The following is a 16841-nucleotide window of genomic DNA, read 5'->3' on the forward strand; positions in this document are numbered from 1 at the left end:
TACCCATTTAAGCCGTCTCCAGCCATTATTAACATCAGTCTGTTAAAGGTTTTAATGATTAGTTCTACAAAAACAATTGACAATGTTAAATATTGCAGCTAAGGAAAGTTAACATTTCCTAGATCCGGTGAGACTTGCCTGGCATTCAAAATATAACCTGCACTACTAAACAACTTTTCTGCAGGGGTGCTGATTGCTGGAATTGTTAGATACTTAATTGCAAGTTTACTAAATTGTGGGTACAAATGAGTATTATCTGCCCAGAATTTCAATTGATTGCCTTATAGATGTAGAGAATGAGTGGCCATGTACTATTCACTCGCTCTTCAGCAATCATTTAATTTTTTTTGTAATGTGGACACATTCTTATTATTTTAAATAGACTCAGAAGTTTTAAACCAGCAGTGGTTGTTTCCTTTGTTGACAGTTCTTGAACTTCTTGGTCACTGAAACTACATAAAGGTATCTAATGGACTGACTTTGCTCATTTCTTCTGAATAGCTGAATATTTGGTATCTACAGTCAAATAACTTCATTCTTTATCATATTTCATACTTTTCTTTTCTCAAACTCATTCAAAAAATGGCATATCTTTAAGTCTTGCATCCAGAAAGCATTATTTCATCAGAATGTCAGCAGTGGCAGTATTGCTTGTTTAAGCTGCCTACCACAGCCTGATTTCAACAAGTTTTTCCACATTACTAATTTCTAATCTTGGCATTAATTCTGGTTTATACAATTCTATGCATCTAGTCTTGCAATGGAGAATCAAGTTGGCAATAGCAGTTTTATGAAAATGCTCAGTGAACTTAGAAAAGTGTGTGATCACTTGCTCCATTTAGTCCTTTTTTGATAACTAATTCAAGTTATGGTCAAAGTGTGATATTAACTTTTGATCCATGTTACTAACAGCTTTCACACAGTTAGAAGCATTGTCTGACACAATTACTTCAACCTAATACAAGACATTCCAACTTTCTAGACACTGAGCTATAACTTTAGCAGTGTGAATGGATGGAAGCTCATTATTTTGGAGGATATAGCTTTTGAATACCCACTATTGGTTTATGAAATGAACAAGTCAGATCAAGGTACTGGTCATTTGCTTTGGAGGTCCACATGTTAAAAGTAATGACCCCATCACTTATTTTAGAAAAGTCCATTAGAACTTCTAAAATGCTAGTGTACAGTTTTTGGATAAGATTCTCACTTAATTCTTTCCTGGGTGATCCAAGTAATATCACAAAATCAGGTTCTTCCACAGTTTGCAATGGATGCATACCCTTTTCTATGTTGTTTATTATTACCTCTGTTACCTTTTTCTGCTTCACGTTCTCTGTAGGATATTTAACTTTAGCTGATTTAGACTTTTATATAGTTGACTGTTTTTTCAGTGATTGTTGTACTAATGCTGCTTGTATTAGATGATTAATTTGAAGATGGGGATACAGTTAAAGCTGCTGTTGCTGAAATTTTGACCATAGTGGGTTTATGCACCTCCCTAAATGCAGTACTGTGAATAAGTTGTAAATGGTTTTGTATTTTCATGCTGTTGCTGCTAAATGTCAGGACTGCTTCACAGTGTATACACACTCATTAATTATGATGGTCTTTCAGATGACTGAAATGTTCCCATACAGTTGATTTATTTTTATTTTGCAATAGATTTAACTTTTATGTGGAACTGATCTGCCAATATGTGGCCTTTGTGACACTCAACATATAATTGCCCATGCTTTACTTTCGTTCCATTGTTATGAGAGTGAGCAGTAGCACCATTTTGTACATGTCTTTTCCAAGGGTTTAATACTGACATTGGATGGTGGCATTGGCAATGGTGACACTGTCTAACTTGATTGTGTTTTTAGTTTTTTATGGGCCATTGGCCTTTTTATATCTGTTTGAATCTTTTACCAGCTTTTTGGTCAATGTTTCATTTCTAACTTTTTTTATATTTTATTGTGTTTTACTTGCAGCTTTTTTTACCAGTTCTTTGGCACAGATAGTTTAGTTTGCTTTGCCCCATAAAGTACCAACCAACCAACCTGATTAACATTACTTCATACAAGTAACAACAAATATTTTGTAAATATAAAATAACGTAGGGATGGCAGTACCAAAAATAATGCAACAAGAATATAGTTATACATAGATCACCCCTATATTACTTTTAATATTACACTGTAAAATGCATACTTGACTTTAATATTGCTGCAGTTGGAAGTTATATATTGCTAACTGTTGGTATGCAGTTTGTTTATCATAATATCATTATATGTAATGATTTATTTTTTTTACTCATTCACTTTATGCATAATATAGGGGTTGGCTTCCTAAAGATACTGATTGTATAGTGTACAAAGCATTGAGTATTATACATTTTACAGTCATCTAATGTTCATCTATTATTGGCTGATAATTCCAATTTCACCCTATACTTAAGCATTATAAAGGAACACCAGATTTGTTAAAAAGCTAATTTCAAGGGATAATGATAACATAGTTTATACTAGAATCATGATTTTTATTTTTAAATTATTACTAGCTATTACAACTAAATGATGAAATACAGAGTAGATTTAGGTTTAAACTGACATTAGTGACAACGTAGTTATACGAGTTATCTTGACTCAAACAAGAAGAAAGATGAACAGTTTGGTAGGTTGGTCAGTGTCTGGTTTGATATTGTACCAAATGTTTCTTTCCTTGTTTTGGGGCTTATTGGGTAGCGAAACAAATGAAAAGTCAGTGGCAATCATATTTTGAAATAAAACTCTTCATTGTTGATGCCTCCCAGTGGTACAGCGGTATGTCTGCGGACTTACAACGCTAAAATCCGGGTTTCGATACCCGTGGTGGGCAGAGCACAGATAGCCCATTGTGTAGCTTTGTGCTTAATAACAAACAAACAAACAAACAAATCATTGTTGATTTTTTAGTGTCCATATTTGGATTATGCCTATTGGGTATCTTGGTCATCTCTACATATAGAGTCTACTAGATCACCATGACCCGTTGGGTCACCCACCATTCAGAGGTTATGAAGAATTCAAGCTAATTTCAATCCATTCGTGTTATTCATAATTCAAGAAAAGATATTTGATTGTTGATCGGGAGTAAAAGGAAAGACCATTTAATTTTTCAAAAAGTGAAGTAAGAAGTTTAATAAAGAGTGCAAACAGTTGTGTGATGTAAAATTACTCATGCTAGAAATTTTCATAAAAGTGACCCGAAATTATTTCTTATCACACGGTCTCTAATATACATCATAGTAACCGGTGGGTCACCCACTATTCAGAGGTTATGAAGAATTCAAACTAATTTCAGTATTTAATGAAACTTGTTTTATTCTGTTTCTATTCTCATTTCATTACAAATATGGTGCTATCGTGCACCGTTTTTGCTGTATTTAATTACAGACAAGCAAACAATCTCAGAGTTTTAGTAGTATGTAGATAGATAGATAAACCGATATGTGATGCCACCTAGTGTACCTAAATTCATCTAAAAAATTTCATAAAAGTGATCCGAAAAACAGCGCTAACTCGGTAACCCGTGGCCCGATTTTAACGAAACTTATTTTATTCTGTTTCTATTCTCATTTCATTACAAATATGGTGCTATTGTGCACCATTTTTGCTGTATTTAATTACAGACAAACAATCTCAGAGTTTTAGTAGTATATAGATGGACTTTATGGTTCCATATTAAGTTAACATACAAACAGTAATGTGTCATGTGTAGTGCCTGTTGCCAAAAAATATTTCTTACCCATTGGACATCACCTCTATTTTTTCAACAATAACAGTGATAGAAAATTCATGTGTATGTGAGTGTTAACCATGTCAGTTAATGCAAGTTGTTGCTAGGCAATAGCTATTAAGGAACATGGCAGTATATTGTTCAAGTGTAGATCCTGTATTGGGGCTCCAGACAACATTTTTGTCAAAGAGCCAGTAGCTTGTAGGCAAAAATTTTGACCATCAAATTCAATTGTTTGTCACTTCTTTTAAGAGCCAATTGACTGTTTCTGTATTCACCTGCTTAAAATACAAGAAAAATAAACTTTTACAATAACAGGAACTTAATATTTGTTGTAACTTGTTTGCTGCATCATTATTCATTTATGCCCAGAAAACTATTTTTTATGCAAGCTCTGGAAAAATGCCTATGCTATTACAGATTTTAGAGTTTGGTGCTCATTATTGTATTTCTCCCTTCTCCCATCAACTTATGCTGAGTATGCAAGACTGTGACCTTGGCACTTGTGGAAGTATAGCAAATAGTTGGTCTTACAGCTAACTGTTCCTCAAAATGAGTTCATTGTGAAGACTTGTATAAAATACAGGTGAGGTATGAAGAAAAGTATTCATTCTCATAAGAGTATTATACATAACCTTATCAAGTATTGGAAAAAAACTGGCAGTGTTAAATAGAAAACTGTAATACAATCATACTGCATTTACATCACTGAGTGCATTTTATAAATGTTTTAATTAAGGTGTTCAGTGCTGCCAGGGAACAAACACTTGCAACGTAAGTTATAAGGTTGTTACAATTTTGATTATGAAAATTTGAAAAATTTTGCCTTAAAAAAGAAAAATGAGATAAAGTGCATTATTGGATATGCTGTTTGTGTTACTGCTCCAGATTCTCTCTTTTTTTTTCCTTTTTTGTGCATTAGTGCATCTCAGTTCATCCATATAATTAATCCATTAGTACTCACACTTCATTTCTACTGTATAATTAAACTGGCTTGTTAAAGTGACCTTATTTTCTCTATAACACTAAGTTCTTTCATATTCAGTTAGACCACACATCTAGGAGGTTCAAAGAATGTTATGGGATTTTTATACTTTTTAACCCATGGAAGATTAAGAGAAAAGTAGCCAAAAATATTTCTCCTGCATTGATTTAGTCACAGTCTGGGAGCACTGCATATGTGAAAGCTGTTTAAACACGATGCTTGCAGGTACTTGGAAAACATTTTCTCTGTCAGTAGTATATGTTATATTATCCAGTACCTAAAAGCTTCTTATGGAGTATATTTTGATTATAATTTCTAGTTACAACTTCCAAATGTACAGTATTACTAACTGTAATTAAATTGATGAGCACTTTCTTTCATATCTTCAGCTATACAAGACCAGATTTCTGAACATGTGGCTACCTTTCTTTTTCATAAACTGGGCCAGAAATATCATGATTTGTGTATAATTTAGGAGAAAAAAGGTGGTGACTGTAGATATATAGGTGATTGATACGTATAATGCATGTGAGACAAATCTGGATCATGTTCTACATCATGTGAGTCAGAGTATCCAGCCAGCAACCATGTGATATGTTAAAAAAAAGGATATTGAAGATGCTTGCATTGTTTCAATGGCAGTAGGAAACAAGCATTCAAATTGTGCAAATGAGAAAAAGAAAAATTATACTGAACATTATGGAGAAATAAAATGATGAGGCTGAAGACAAAACATTGCCCTGGACATGGCTGGGACCCCGTGCCACCATCTTTTTTTCCCCTTGTCGTTTTCATGTCTGAAAAAATACAATATTTCTTCATAATTAATTTTAGCAGAAATTTAAAATTTTTATTTATCAAAGATTACCCTATAGAAAAAATTAAAACATTGCATTTTTATATATAAGAATTAGTTTAAAAAATTAAAGTTTTAATTGTCATAGGGCAAGATTGAAAAGATTTTATATATATATACATTTTTTCTGTGAAATGATTTAGTAAAATCTAAATATGATATTCTTTGCATAAAATGCTTGCTATAAAATGAAGCTTGTATATACACGCACGCACGACATTACACATCATTATTAAAAAGTACTTGTTATGTATTACGTTTTGTGTTATGATGTAGATTGATGATAAAAGATTTTCTATTATGTGTAGTTTAATAAGTATCAAAGGGTTTTATTCTTTATGTATATCTTATGTAAAGGACAATTTTTATCGACCTGGTATATTTAAGTGTTTTACACTTGCAAAAAAGAAACATCATTCTATAGTTATTTGAATAATAATTTTTATATAGTTTTATTGTATTTTTTATGTTTCCTTTGTTAAAAGGTATTCCTTGACTGCAGTGGTATGAAATGTGTTTGTCTGGTACAAGGGTAAGGTACCATAGATACACAACAGTTTTACTCCTATTATTTCATCATATTAAAAGTTTGAACTTAATGACTATTCTTTTGCTATCATACACTGTAAATATATCTGTACTTTTTCATGAATAGTGTCAATGGAAAATTCTTTTGGGCTTATTCTAACAAGTTCTTGGGCAGTTAGTGAATTCAGTTTAGCTTTGCAGTAAGTTTCCTATTGAACATCTTGTTAGAGTGGTTACTATTCTTCCCTGATGAAAATTAGTGTATCTAAGAATATTGCAAGTAAAGGAGGAAAAATTTAGTGACAGATTAATTCCAGATGTTGTTAAACACTGTCCAAGCAAAACTGTAATTTGGTTTTGAAATTCACTGAAAACAAAGATGTACACATATGTGGTCTAACAAATAATATGTTTATATTGAAACTAGTCACCATTCATATTAAACACTTTCTGTTCACCATTGAGGCTAATGAAAAAAAAAAGAGATGAATACAGTGGAGCTCATTGCTATGCCAAACAAACCAGGAGATAGAAAAAAAAAATATCATAATGTGCTATTGTATACGTAACAATATGATGTCTAAAATGGCACTGAACAACACTTAGAGGTATAATTTATCTGCCATAACACACTAAAGAGTTCTGCAAATTGTGACCTCATTTGCTTCTCATTAACTCTTTCAGCACGGGCTCAGTCCCTGGGACCAACCTTGTAACCATTTTGTGCTTATTATAGTTTTCATCTATAACTTTTTAATTAGTAAGCAGATTATCAGTATACATTAGAATGCTTTCATATGCAAAATATAAAATTTTTTTATTAAGTTTTAAAGTTGGTAAACCAATGTTTTTCTCTTGCCTTTTTTATTTTTGTATGTTGCCTATCCAACATGCAAAGTAATTTTCATTTTAATATTAAAAACACTTTTATGCATCAGAAAATGTTCAGTGTTGCATATTCTAACTTTGGGTGAGTTCTATTGGATTATTTGGTAAAAATTATGAGAAGTTCAATCTGCTTAACTTTTTCAGCATGGACTTGATCCTTAGGACCGACCTCGTAAGCATATTGTGCTTGTTATAGTTTTCATGCTATAACTTTTAAATTAGTAAGCATATTTCAACGAAATTTGGCAGATTATCAGGAAACATTATAATGCTTTCATATGCAAAATATCAAATTTTCTTATTAACTCTTTAGGCTTCTTAAGCAATGTTTTCTTGTGCCTTTTTTTTCTTTTTGCATATTGTCTATCCAACAAGCAAAGTAATTTTGATTTTAAGGTTATAAATACTTTTATGCATCAGAAAATTTTCAAATTTCACATGCAAAATCTTTAAAGGTCCAGATAGTTATCAAACATTTCTTAAGAAATAAAAAACTTTATATGTTTTCTGTTATTTTCACTAACAAATCTCTGTACAGGTTTGGTAGATTTGACCGATCATGTAACCACCATAAAAAAAAAAGGAAATAAATATAAATTATGCCTCTTTCATTTAAAATGACAACAGATTATAACACGAAAACATAAATGTTTAGACTAAATAGCTTAAATCTCATAACATTATACATTTATATATATTTATTATTTTTATTATGTTGACCTTTCATCCCTGCCTGACTAACAATAGAGAAGTTACAATGATGCGGCACACATGTTCTCATGTTACCATATCTAATATTATAAAACTGACCTTTAGTCTCTACAAAGTGACATGTTTTGGCTGTGTTTTAGTAAGTAGTATTTTGCAAAATACAGTCACATTTCCAATATGATACATTATATATGTATATAAATTATCACTATTTCACTGAAATTGGCGCTGTCTATGATACATAGACACTATGTGGTACACTACTTTTGGCTACTAGACCCTATGATTTGGCTAATGTTAATTTTCTGTCAGTAGCCAATCTGGATACTGGTTTTTAAAGAGTCACGTCTGAACCATGACTTGTATTCATTATGAGCTTTTGCAATTTCCCTCATGTGTTGTTCTCTATGTTCTGACATTCAGTTGTCCCCATATTCAAAATTGTGAGATAGTGTTAAGAAAACGTTTTATATACATGATATATTATAAGTTTTGTGTACCTTTACCATTACAAAGAGGATGAAAAGAAATATTAAATAAAAAGAACCAAGTCATAAACCTTTGTTAAAAGTAAAAATCATACAAAAAACTATTCACTTCTGATATTTTCTATATATGTAATTCAAACTTTGAGCTTATCTAATGTAATTTTGAAAGCTTAAGTTATGGAGTATTGATTTGTATAATTTGCTATTCCAGGAATGGATTTGCATCATTGTGACATCCAAGAATTTTCCCTCCAACAACATGCAGAAATGCAGAAACGACTACATCACCATAGTGTATTGTTCAGAAGACCTTACAGAGTACATCTTGGAGGGTCAGATACTGATGAGAGTGAAGAAGTCAGTGACCTTTCTGATACTGAATTTGAAAGTGAGAATCTTTTTTTACGACCTGTTCCTGTTCAACAAAGAAGAGTTATGCTAAGAGCATCTGGAGTACAGAAAATTGATTCAACAGAGAAAGAAGTTTGTAAAGACATCAGATTATCAAGGGAGCTTTGTGGTTGTGATTGCAAGCTTTATTGTGATCCAGTGAAATGTATGTGCAGTCAGGCAGGAATCAAGTGTCAAGTAGACAGGTTGTATTTCCCATGTGGTTGCTCTAAAGTTGGCTGCCAGAATGTTGCTGGAAGAATAGAGTTTAACCCTGTGAGGGTGCAGTCGCATATTCTTACTACCTTAATGCGAGTACAGTCTGAGAAGCAGCAGGAGATTAAGAAAAATTATTCTTTTGCTTCAGCCACCAAGAATACAAAACTTGAAGTAATGTATGAAACCCCAAAGACATGTTTAAATATTCCAGAACATCTAGAAGAAAATGTGGATAATCAAACCTCTCCATTTGAGTGTGAAGAAACTTTTACATGTATTCATAATAATACAGTCCCCTTACCAGAATGTGTATCTGTTCAAGACAAAGAAATTATTTCAAAAAATGCCTTATCTAAAAAGTCAGGTGGTAAACTAAAAGAAAAACAGTCTGTTCAATATTGTGTGAATGCATGCTCTACAACAACTATCGGCAATTTTGAAGCCTCAAACATTTTCAGAGAGAATCATTCTGATTCTGAAAACTTAACAGTCATAGCTCAGACAGTTTCTCTGTCCGATTCTATTAAAGTTAAAGACATGCCAAATGAATGCCTAAAAGATATTAGTAGGTTTGAAGACTTGACAGACAGAGCTTGGATGGTTCCTCTGTCAAACTCTGAAAAAGCTAAAGATACACCTAATGAAAGCTTAGTGGAAGCTACAGAATCTGAATACTTGACAGTGAAAGCTCAAACACTTCCTTCCTTAGGTGTTAGTAAAACTAAAGAAATGTCTAATGAGTGCTTGGAGGAAAATAATAGTTCAGGAGACTTAACTATCACAGCTCAGAAAGTTACTTCATCAGACTCTCCAGAAACTACCGATTATGTGGTGGAAATAATCAAACAGAATTTGGTTGAATCAGTTATAGCCTGAATATATTAACAGCTAGGTTTGTTTAAAGGTATAGTTAAATTGTGTACAGAATTTCTTCTCTTACGTACATAGAAGAGTATGGTTTTAGCTTACAAATTTTGCTTTGTCCTGTTATCATGAAGTTTATTTCTAGTTCAGTAAGATTTTATTGAATACTTAATTGATGATTAGAAAGTAATCTGTAATTAAATTTACTTATTCTTTACAAAAAACTAAGTTTTTATTGAATACATACTTTATTATTAGGAAATATTAATTAGCATAGTTTTAATTATCCCTTTACAAAATACTTGATGTATTTTTAAATTATACAAACTAATTGAAAATATTTATTGAAAGTAACAGAGTAATCAGGTTTTGGTAATCCTGCTTGTGGTGAACCCCAATATTGTCATTTTTATTTTAATCAAGAAGTTTGTTAACTCATCACATTATCTAGAGCATTTGTAATTCCCTTTTTAATTGAGAGATTATTTTCATTCTTTTTCTACTTGTGGTCAGAGTTCAATAACAAAGAATATATATAGAGATAGAGAACATTTTCATAGAATGTGTAATTTTTTTTGTGAGAAAAAAAAGGAATTTGTATGTGAATATGTTGATTTTCTACCAAAAAAGTACTATGGCTCTGGTATATAGAGATAATATTTATTGTAAACACTGTGAAACAAAATTTAAAGTATCTAATTCAAAATCAATTATTAAAATACAAAAAAAGTGCTATCCTTTATATGTTAACACAGCAATGTGGTGTTGAATAGTATGTTTACATACAGAGTAATTAATGTTTTGTAATTTACTTTTCTCATTTTACAGTTACTTTAACAATGTGTATAAAAAAAAGTAATTTCACACGTTTGACTATGTATACATTTAAATGTATAAATTCTTATTACACTTCCCTACTGCCTTTCAGTTCTTAGTAATTGTACTATTGAATATCACTTTGTGCTGTTTCAGCATATGAAAAGAACAATGCTTATGCATTTCACTTTTTGTTGTGATTAAGCACCTATATTTCTACACTAACAGAATTTTATGGAAAATTCCAAGGATGTGTTATGTTCACTAAGGCTATCAGAATTGTTTTATGGTAATCAAAGAAAAATTAATGTTTTTCCTTTTTTATGCCTTTAGTAAATTGAGACTTGAATGTAGAATGCAATGGTTTGCATTTACATATAAGCAGGTTTTTAGCTCTTTAAAGCAGTACACACATAGCAACTCTGCATATCCAAGATTTGATGGAGAAAATAAAATGTTTGGAAAGCAAAGACCAAATTTCATTCTTGTTGTATTTTGGTAAAATATGGGTATAAGCACCTATTCGTTAAACTACAGAAAAATATGCCCTCAATTAAATTAAAGGTGTACCAATGTGACTTTCAGTACTTTTCCAATATGCCGATATTTTAATGGCTATAGGACCGATTACCGATATTTGAATTGTGTTTAGGCACTACATGTGGCTTACAGAAGTTGGTATTAGATGCAGTCATACATACACATGTTACATGTATGTAAGATTAATATTTAAAACCTACATCAGATAAATTGTATTTAATAGACAGAAACATTTCAGCATTCTCAGCACAAAGTGGGTTTCTGTGACCATAATAAATATTACCAGCTCCAAAGAAGAGTCACCAATGGGACACTTGTAGGTGGTACACTAAGGTAACGTCAAGCTATCTTGGCTAAGATAGGATATCGTAGCTTGTTACTGTTCCACAATGTATAGGAATTACCCACTTGAGAGCTAATAAGGGTTCATGTAAGTAGTTGTATACCATGCATTCATTTCCTTCTCCAGAATCTATGGATTCTCCTGAGTTTCTAAAATTTTTGCCAACCATTCCCATACTTTACTAGTAGATTTAGTTCCAGTATCATCAGTATGTTGCTTCTTTTTAGGTGGCTCACCATCACTGTCCTCTGTAGATTCTGCACACATCTCTATCAGAAGTGTTTTAGCTAATGCTTTGGTATCATGTTCAGAAAACAAAACTTGTTTTTGTAACTGAGGTCCAATGTTTTTGCAATAACCAATTCCTCTCATTCTTCAACTTCACTAAATTTTCATGTCAGTGCACCTAACATCCCTGATTTCATTGTACAGACTCATGTGTCATCATCATACTTGTACGGACTCGTGAGTCATCTTGTTTCTTATTTAATGGCTATTTTTAGAGCTCTCAACAAAGGTATTAGCACAGATGCTGCTACTGTATTAGTAGATATCATTTTTGATACTTTCTCTACAGGTTCCAGTACTGCGGTTATTTTTTTGGTCAGCTCAAGCTGATGAGAAGTTAACATATTGATGGCGTCATATTCACATGCATATACATCCAGTGCCATTTTTGGGCTTATAAACTGATTGCAATAAGTAAAGGGTTGAGTTCCACAAAGCTGGTTCATCCTGTACCAACCAGTGTTTTTTCATGCTTGTTGTGTGTTTCATTCAATCAATAGTAGGCTAAGGTAGAGTGTTTAAACTGTCCAACATTTTTGTGAGATACAGCCAAGACATCAATCACTGCATGCTGTGATAACACTCCTTCATGCATGACCAGCTGAAGTGTATGTGCAAAGCATCCCAAGCTGGTTAGATGTGCATCTCGTGGCTTTCATCATATGCATTGTCATGCAACATTAAATGAACTCTCTCCTTGCCAGTGGCCCAGCTCTGCAACATAACCTCAAGTTTTTCACACAAGTATTCACCAGTATGAGACCCTTCACGTTTATACTTGTGCAACACAGCTAATATTTTATGAGTCATGTTGCAGCTCCAAATTCAAGTATGGTACCTCCACAAGCATCTCAACTAGTTTACAGTCAATACTTGTTTTGATATTTGGTACAACATTTTCTGAAAAATATTTGACTTGATATAACATACCTAGGCTCAGAGGTTTTAATGAGATGATTAAACCCAGTGTCATTTACAACTCAAAAATGCTGGTAATCGGTAGTAATCATTTTACCCACTAACCAGTGAATACATAACTAAGTAATATATTAGGATTGTTGATGTCCCATACTTTAACTTCAGTCTCTGTTTCCATCATTGAAAGCTGTAAGAAACCTGGCTGTTCTTTCTGCTTTTACTTTTCTTTCAGTTTTCTTAGCCTTTTCTTTGTAATCGTGATAATTCATAAGGTGTTTTTTTTTTAAAATATGACCAATAATATTGGTAGTATTAAAACGTTTAATGGAACTTCCACCACTAGATATGCATTCTTTACGGATATTATAAACACTAAACTTGTTGCTGTCTTCACAAACAGTAAAATAATCCCATGTAACTACTTTACAGAGCACAGTTTTTTACTGATTTTTGATATTACTGATAAGCCAGTATTGGTACACCTTTAAATTAATAAATGTATACAGTGTAATTTTGAAGATAATTTTTCGTAGCAAGCTCAGTGAGTAATTACTTTTCTTGGATAAATAATTTTAACAAACAGGGAAAAGGTAGTATGATTTGAATCAACTCTTATCAAAAAGAGATAAATTTTCTTATATATTAGTATCTTTTTGTTTATTTGCACATGTTTTAGAATTTAAGTGTTTTCCATTTGCTGCTTGAAATGAGCATGTTATGTGCTGGATGTAATGAAAGTATAATAGAAACAGTTTCTTGCAAACTCTTAAAAGCATTGAAGTGACACTGATAACCAATAGTAAGTGTAATTTTTTTTCAATTTCATTTTATAAATGTACCAAAAGGTCACAAAAATTAGTTTTCACATCTGTATCTCTCTCTTTGTGGGCATATATAAAATTTCAAATGAAAAGGATTTAACAGTTTCTCTGTGTTTGTAACTGATACCAAAATACCTTTATTACCACATTAAAAAAGTTACCCATAATTTTTGGAAACTTTATATAAAATATAGGACTTTATTTTCAGTTAAAGCTGTATTTCAACTACCTATCATTAGATGCATTATTATATTTTACTTTAATTTAGTAATTGTATTTGGAGGTGGAGGCAGAATGAATCTTTCATCATGGTGGAATCATAAGAAGAAAGCTTACTACATATAATTGAGTTGTTGATGAGAAATTGCTCTTTGCATGGTTCCAATATATACCATTTAGTTATATATATTACCCTATTGGAATACTTTTAGTTGTCAGTGTATTTAAAAAAATTCAGTTGAGACAAGAAAGTTTCAAACACAGTAACAGTGACCTGCCAATACTTAATCATTACCAGAAGATGGATATATTATTGCAAGTAACATTTGGGAGCATTGAAAAACAAACAAAAAGCTTGTAGTTGTTTTTGTTTTGTGGAGTAACTGCATGCAATATTACAAAGGCTTGTAAATATGCTTATTTCAAGTTAATTTATTATGATCTTGTATGTAATTTAGGTAGCACCTAAAACTCTACAACTTTTTAAATCTTATTAGTTCTGTATACTTTTAACATTTTTTATAATTGTTGCCCCTTTGATGGAAGTACAATATGGATAATGGTTTATAAAATAATGTTGATGCAGTAAAAGCAATATTGGGGCATTTACTGATGATTACCTGTGAAGTTTTTATTTGGTTCTTTGCATCTGTTAAAAACTGAAACTTCTGTTTGAATTTAGTTTGTGGATACAAATAACATGAAAAGATTGTCATTTAAAACTTTTAGTGTCTAGATTGAGAGTTATTTTTGTTTCAAAGTTTTGCTCTCCAGTTGATTTAAACTATATTAACTACTCTACTGTATAAGAAGAGTGGTATTTCAGGGGGATGCTGCCTCAAATGTAAAATGTTTGCTGGAAATATAAAATTAAAAAAAAAGAAAGAAAAAAGACAAATTTTGGTATCAGTTGGAATGTCAATGTAATGGATCTTCTACAGTGTACATTGATAAAATTGGTTAAAAGGATGGCAGGGTAACAAGTTTACTTTGGGTAAGAATGTTTGTATGTCTACTGGTTTTTTTTGTTTTTGACAAACCAATTATAACTGCTTGAAAAATAGGTTGCAGACCAAAACTTGAATTAAATATATGGTAATTGTATCCATAATTTAATGTTTACAGTGCTTGTAATCTTATGTAAGTAGGGACACAGGTACAATGCTAAATATTACCCATAAATTTCTTCAGTGTGCCTTTTCATAGTTTGTTACATAGCATGAGCTGTAAGTATAATTTTGGGAAGATGAAAAAAAAAAAGGAGTATTTTAAGATAACACAATTGCAATACTAGAAATGTTTCTTAAAAATCACATCAGTAAAAATATGATCTTTAATGTTTAATGTTTTCAAAGAGATATAGACATGGGTCAGGTATCACTGATACTCAAGTGCAGGATGTAAAGCTTTATAATACACTTCTGGCATTTATACAAACATTACCTATGTGGTTGTAATTTGATATTGTCATATTGTATAACCTTACACCATGATTATTGTCAGAAACTAATCTTTAATGCTCACATATTCCAAGGAGAAAATTAATTTTCCTTGGGTTAGGTAGTCCATAATGCTCATGAGTTCAGAATTAACTGCTAAGTTGTACTGGCTATGAGAGAAGATTTGCACTTGCAAAAAGAAACATTCCATTGTTTTGATTGGTAATGCTTGTGACAATTTTTAATGTTGGTACCCAAAAAGAATTTTTAAAACTTGTGTCCATTTGTTGCATAAGACACGTTACAAAGCTGATGTGTTTATGCTTTTATCCACTTTAAATAGAATATGAACATTTGTTAGTTGTTGTTTTTTCAGTTTTCCTTCTTTGTGTGAATAACTTATTAAACTAGTCAAATTAAAGAAAGAAGTTTTAACAGGAAAGTTAAAGCTTTGTTTATGGATAAAACAAGTAATACGTTTTTAAATACATCATGTTTTGCTTGTTTACCTAACATCTTCAGATGGATACAATTGTATAAATCAATGAAACTGTTACATGCTGTAGTATCAACAGTGATACTACATCACTAGGCAACAAAATGAAAGCAAGCAAGACACAACTGTTAAATAGGGAAGATTAGAATAAATATAATTTTACATGTGAATACTGGTTAATGCTAGGTTTTTTAAAAAAAAGGATAGCTTCTTTCATTTTACTTCTGTGTATATTATTTTCCCTTATCAGTGTTTTTTATCATCTGTAAAAACAAAAGAGTGCTTATTTTGAGCCATGTGCTCAAATACAAAAGAAAGGGCTTTTAAATGTTTTTCATTTTTAATCTTGTAGACTTGATGAACTGTGTTTCTAATGTAAGAATTAGTAGAGTCTTTATGTATAATTTGATACAAGGATTCTGAAGTTCTTTGTCAACAAATTTGTATAAAATTTGACTTAGCTTTCTTGCTGGTATGAAGGAAAATTTCACACAAAGTCCGTGTTGTATTCTTTAGTTGTTTTAACCAAGTTTTTTGGATAGCATGTGAGAGCCTGGAGATATATAGTATAAACAATAAAAAGATGTTTCTTCTTAAATTGTTGATTGTATCTTCAGATTGTTATTTATTTTTTAGGGATGACACTGTCCAAAATGCCTGATGAGAATAGCAAATATTCTTAATTGTTTCAAAGAGGTTTTTGATGATCCTTATTTTTTATAGGATCTTGAAAGTAATTCCAATGAATATTGACTCCTGAATGTGTTTTTAAGAAAAATGCTGGTATGAGTTGCTGCACTCTTTTGTGAACATTTGCAGTGGCTTGATTTTCTGGTGCTATGCTATCTTCTGCAAGTTCTTTGTACATCTCCCTGAGTATGGCATGTTTAATGTTGGTGGGTACTTGAACTTTGCAAAAAATTGTTGTTGTATTTGCTTGGTGTGATATTAAGGAACAATCTTGGTAGTAATGCAAGCCAGTTTTGACTGTTTTTCTTCATCACTTGTGCTGTGTGGTATCTTCAATACAAAATAGAGGTCAGGCTTGCTTCCTGCACTGACAAATGTGTACAACATTGTTTTGAAGCTAAATCAAGATTTCATAAAAGTTGCAGCAGTACATATCTCTTCTGTTTGTCAGTAGGTAGGACTTTGTTTAATGGCACATACTCATATGGAACCCTCTGGTGTAAGCACTGCTCTAGCGGTTAAAATTTGTTCAAGATCTTCAGGGTATGTAGATGATTGGTTGGAAATTTCATAACACTAA

At 31.7% G+C, this 16841-nt stretch overlaps 1 protein-coding gene across 3 annotated transcripts in view; it reads left to right on the plus strand.

Moving 5' to 3' along the window:
- Positions 1-15585, plus strand: part of LOC106464999 — a 58866-nt gene extending 43281 nt beyond the window's left edge. For all 3 annotated transcript variants that reach the window (XM_013925189.2, XM_022392822.1, XM_022392823.1), the window contains one exon: positions 8430-15585. In XM_013925189.2, the coding sequence (XP_013780643.1) occupies positions 8430-9703 (1274 nt within the window). In that variant the 3' untranslated portion in view covers positions 9704-15585. The remainder of the gene's footprint in view (positions 1-8429) is intronic.
- Positions 15586-16841: the final 1256 nt, after the last annotated feature.

This window comes from Limulus polyphemus, unplaced genomic scaffold (assembly GCF_000517525.1).
Source record: "Limulus polyphemus unplaced genomic scaffold, Limulus_polyphemus-2.1.2 Scaffold1807, whole genome shotgun sequence".
Classification (NCBI taxonomy): domain Eukaryota; kingdom Metazoa; phylum Arthropoda; class Merostomata; order Xiphosura; family Limulidae; genus Limulus; species Limulus polyphemus.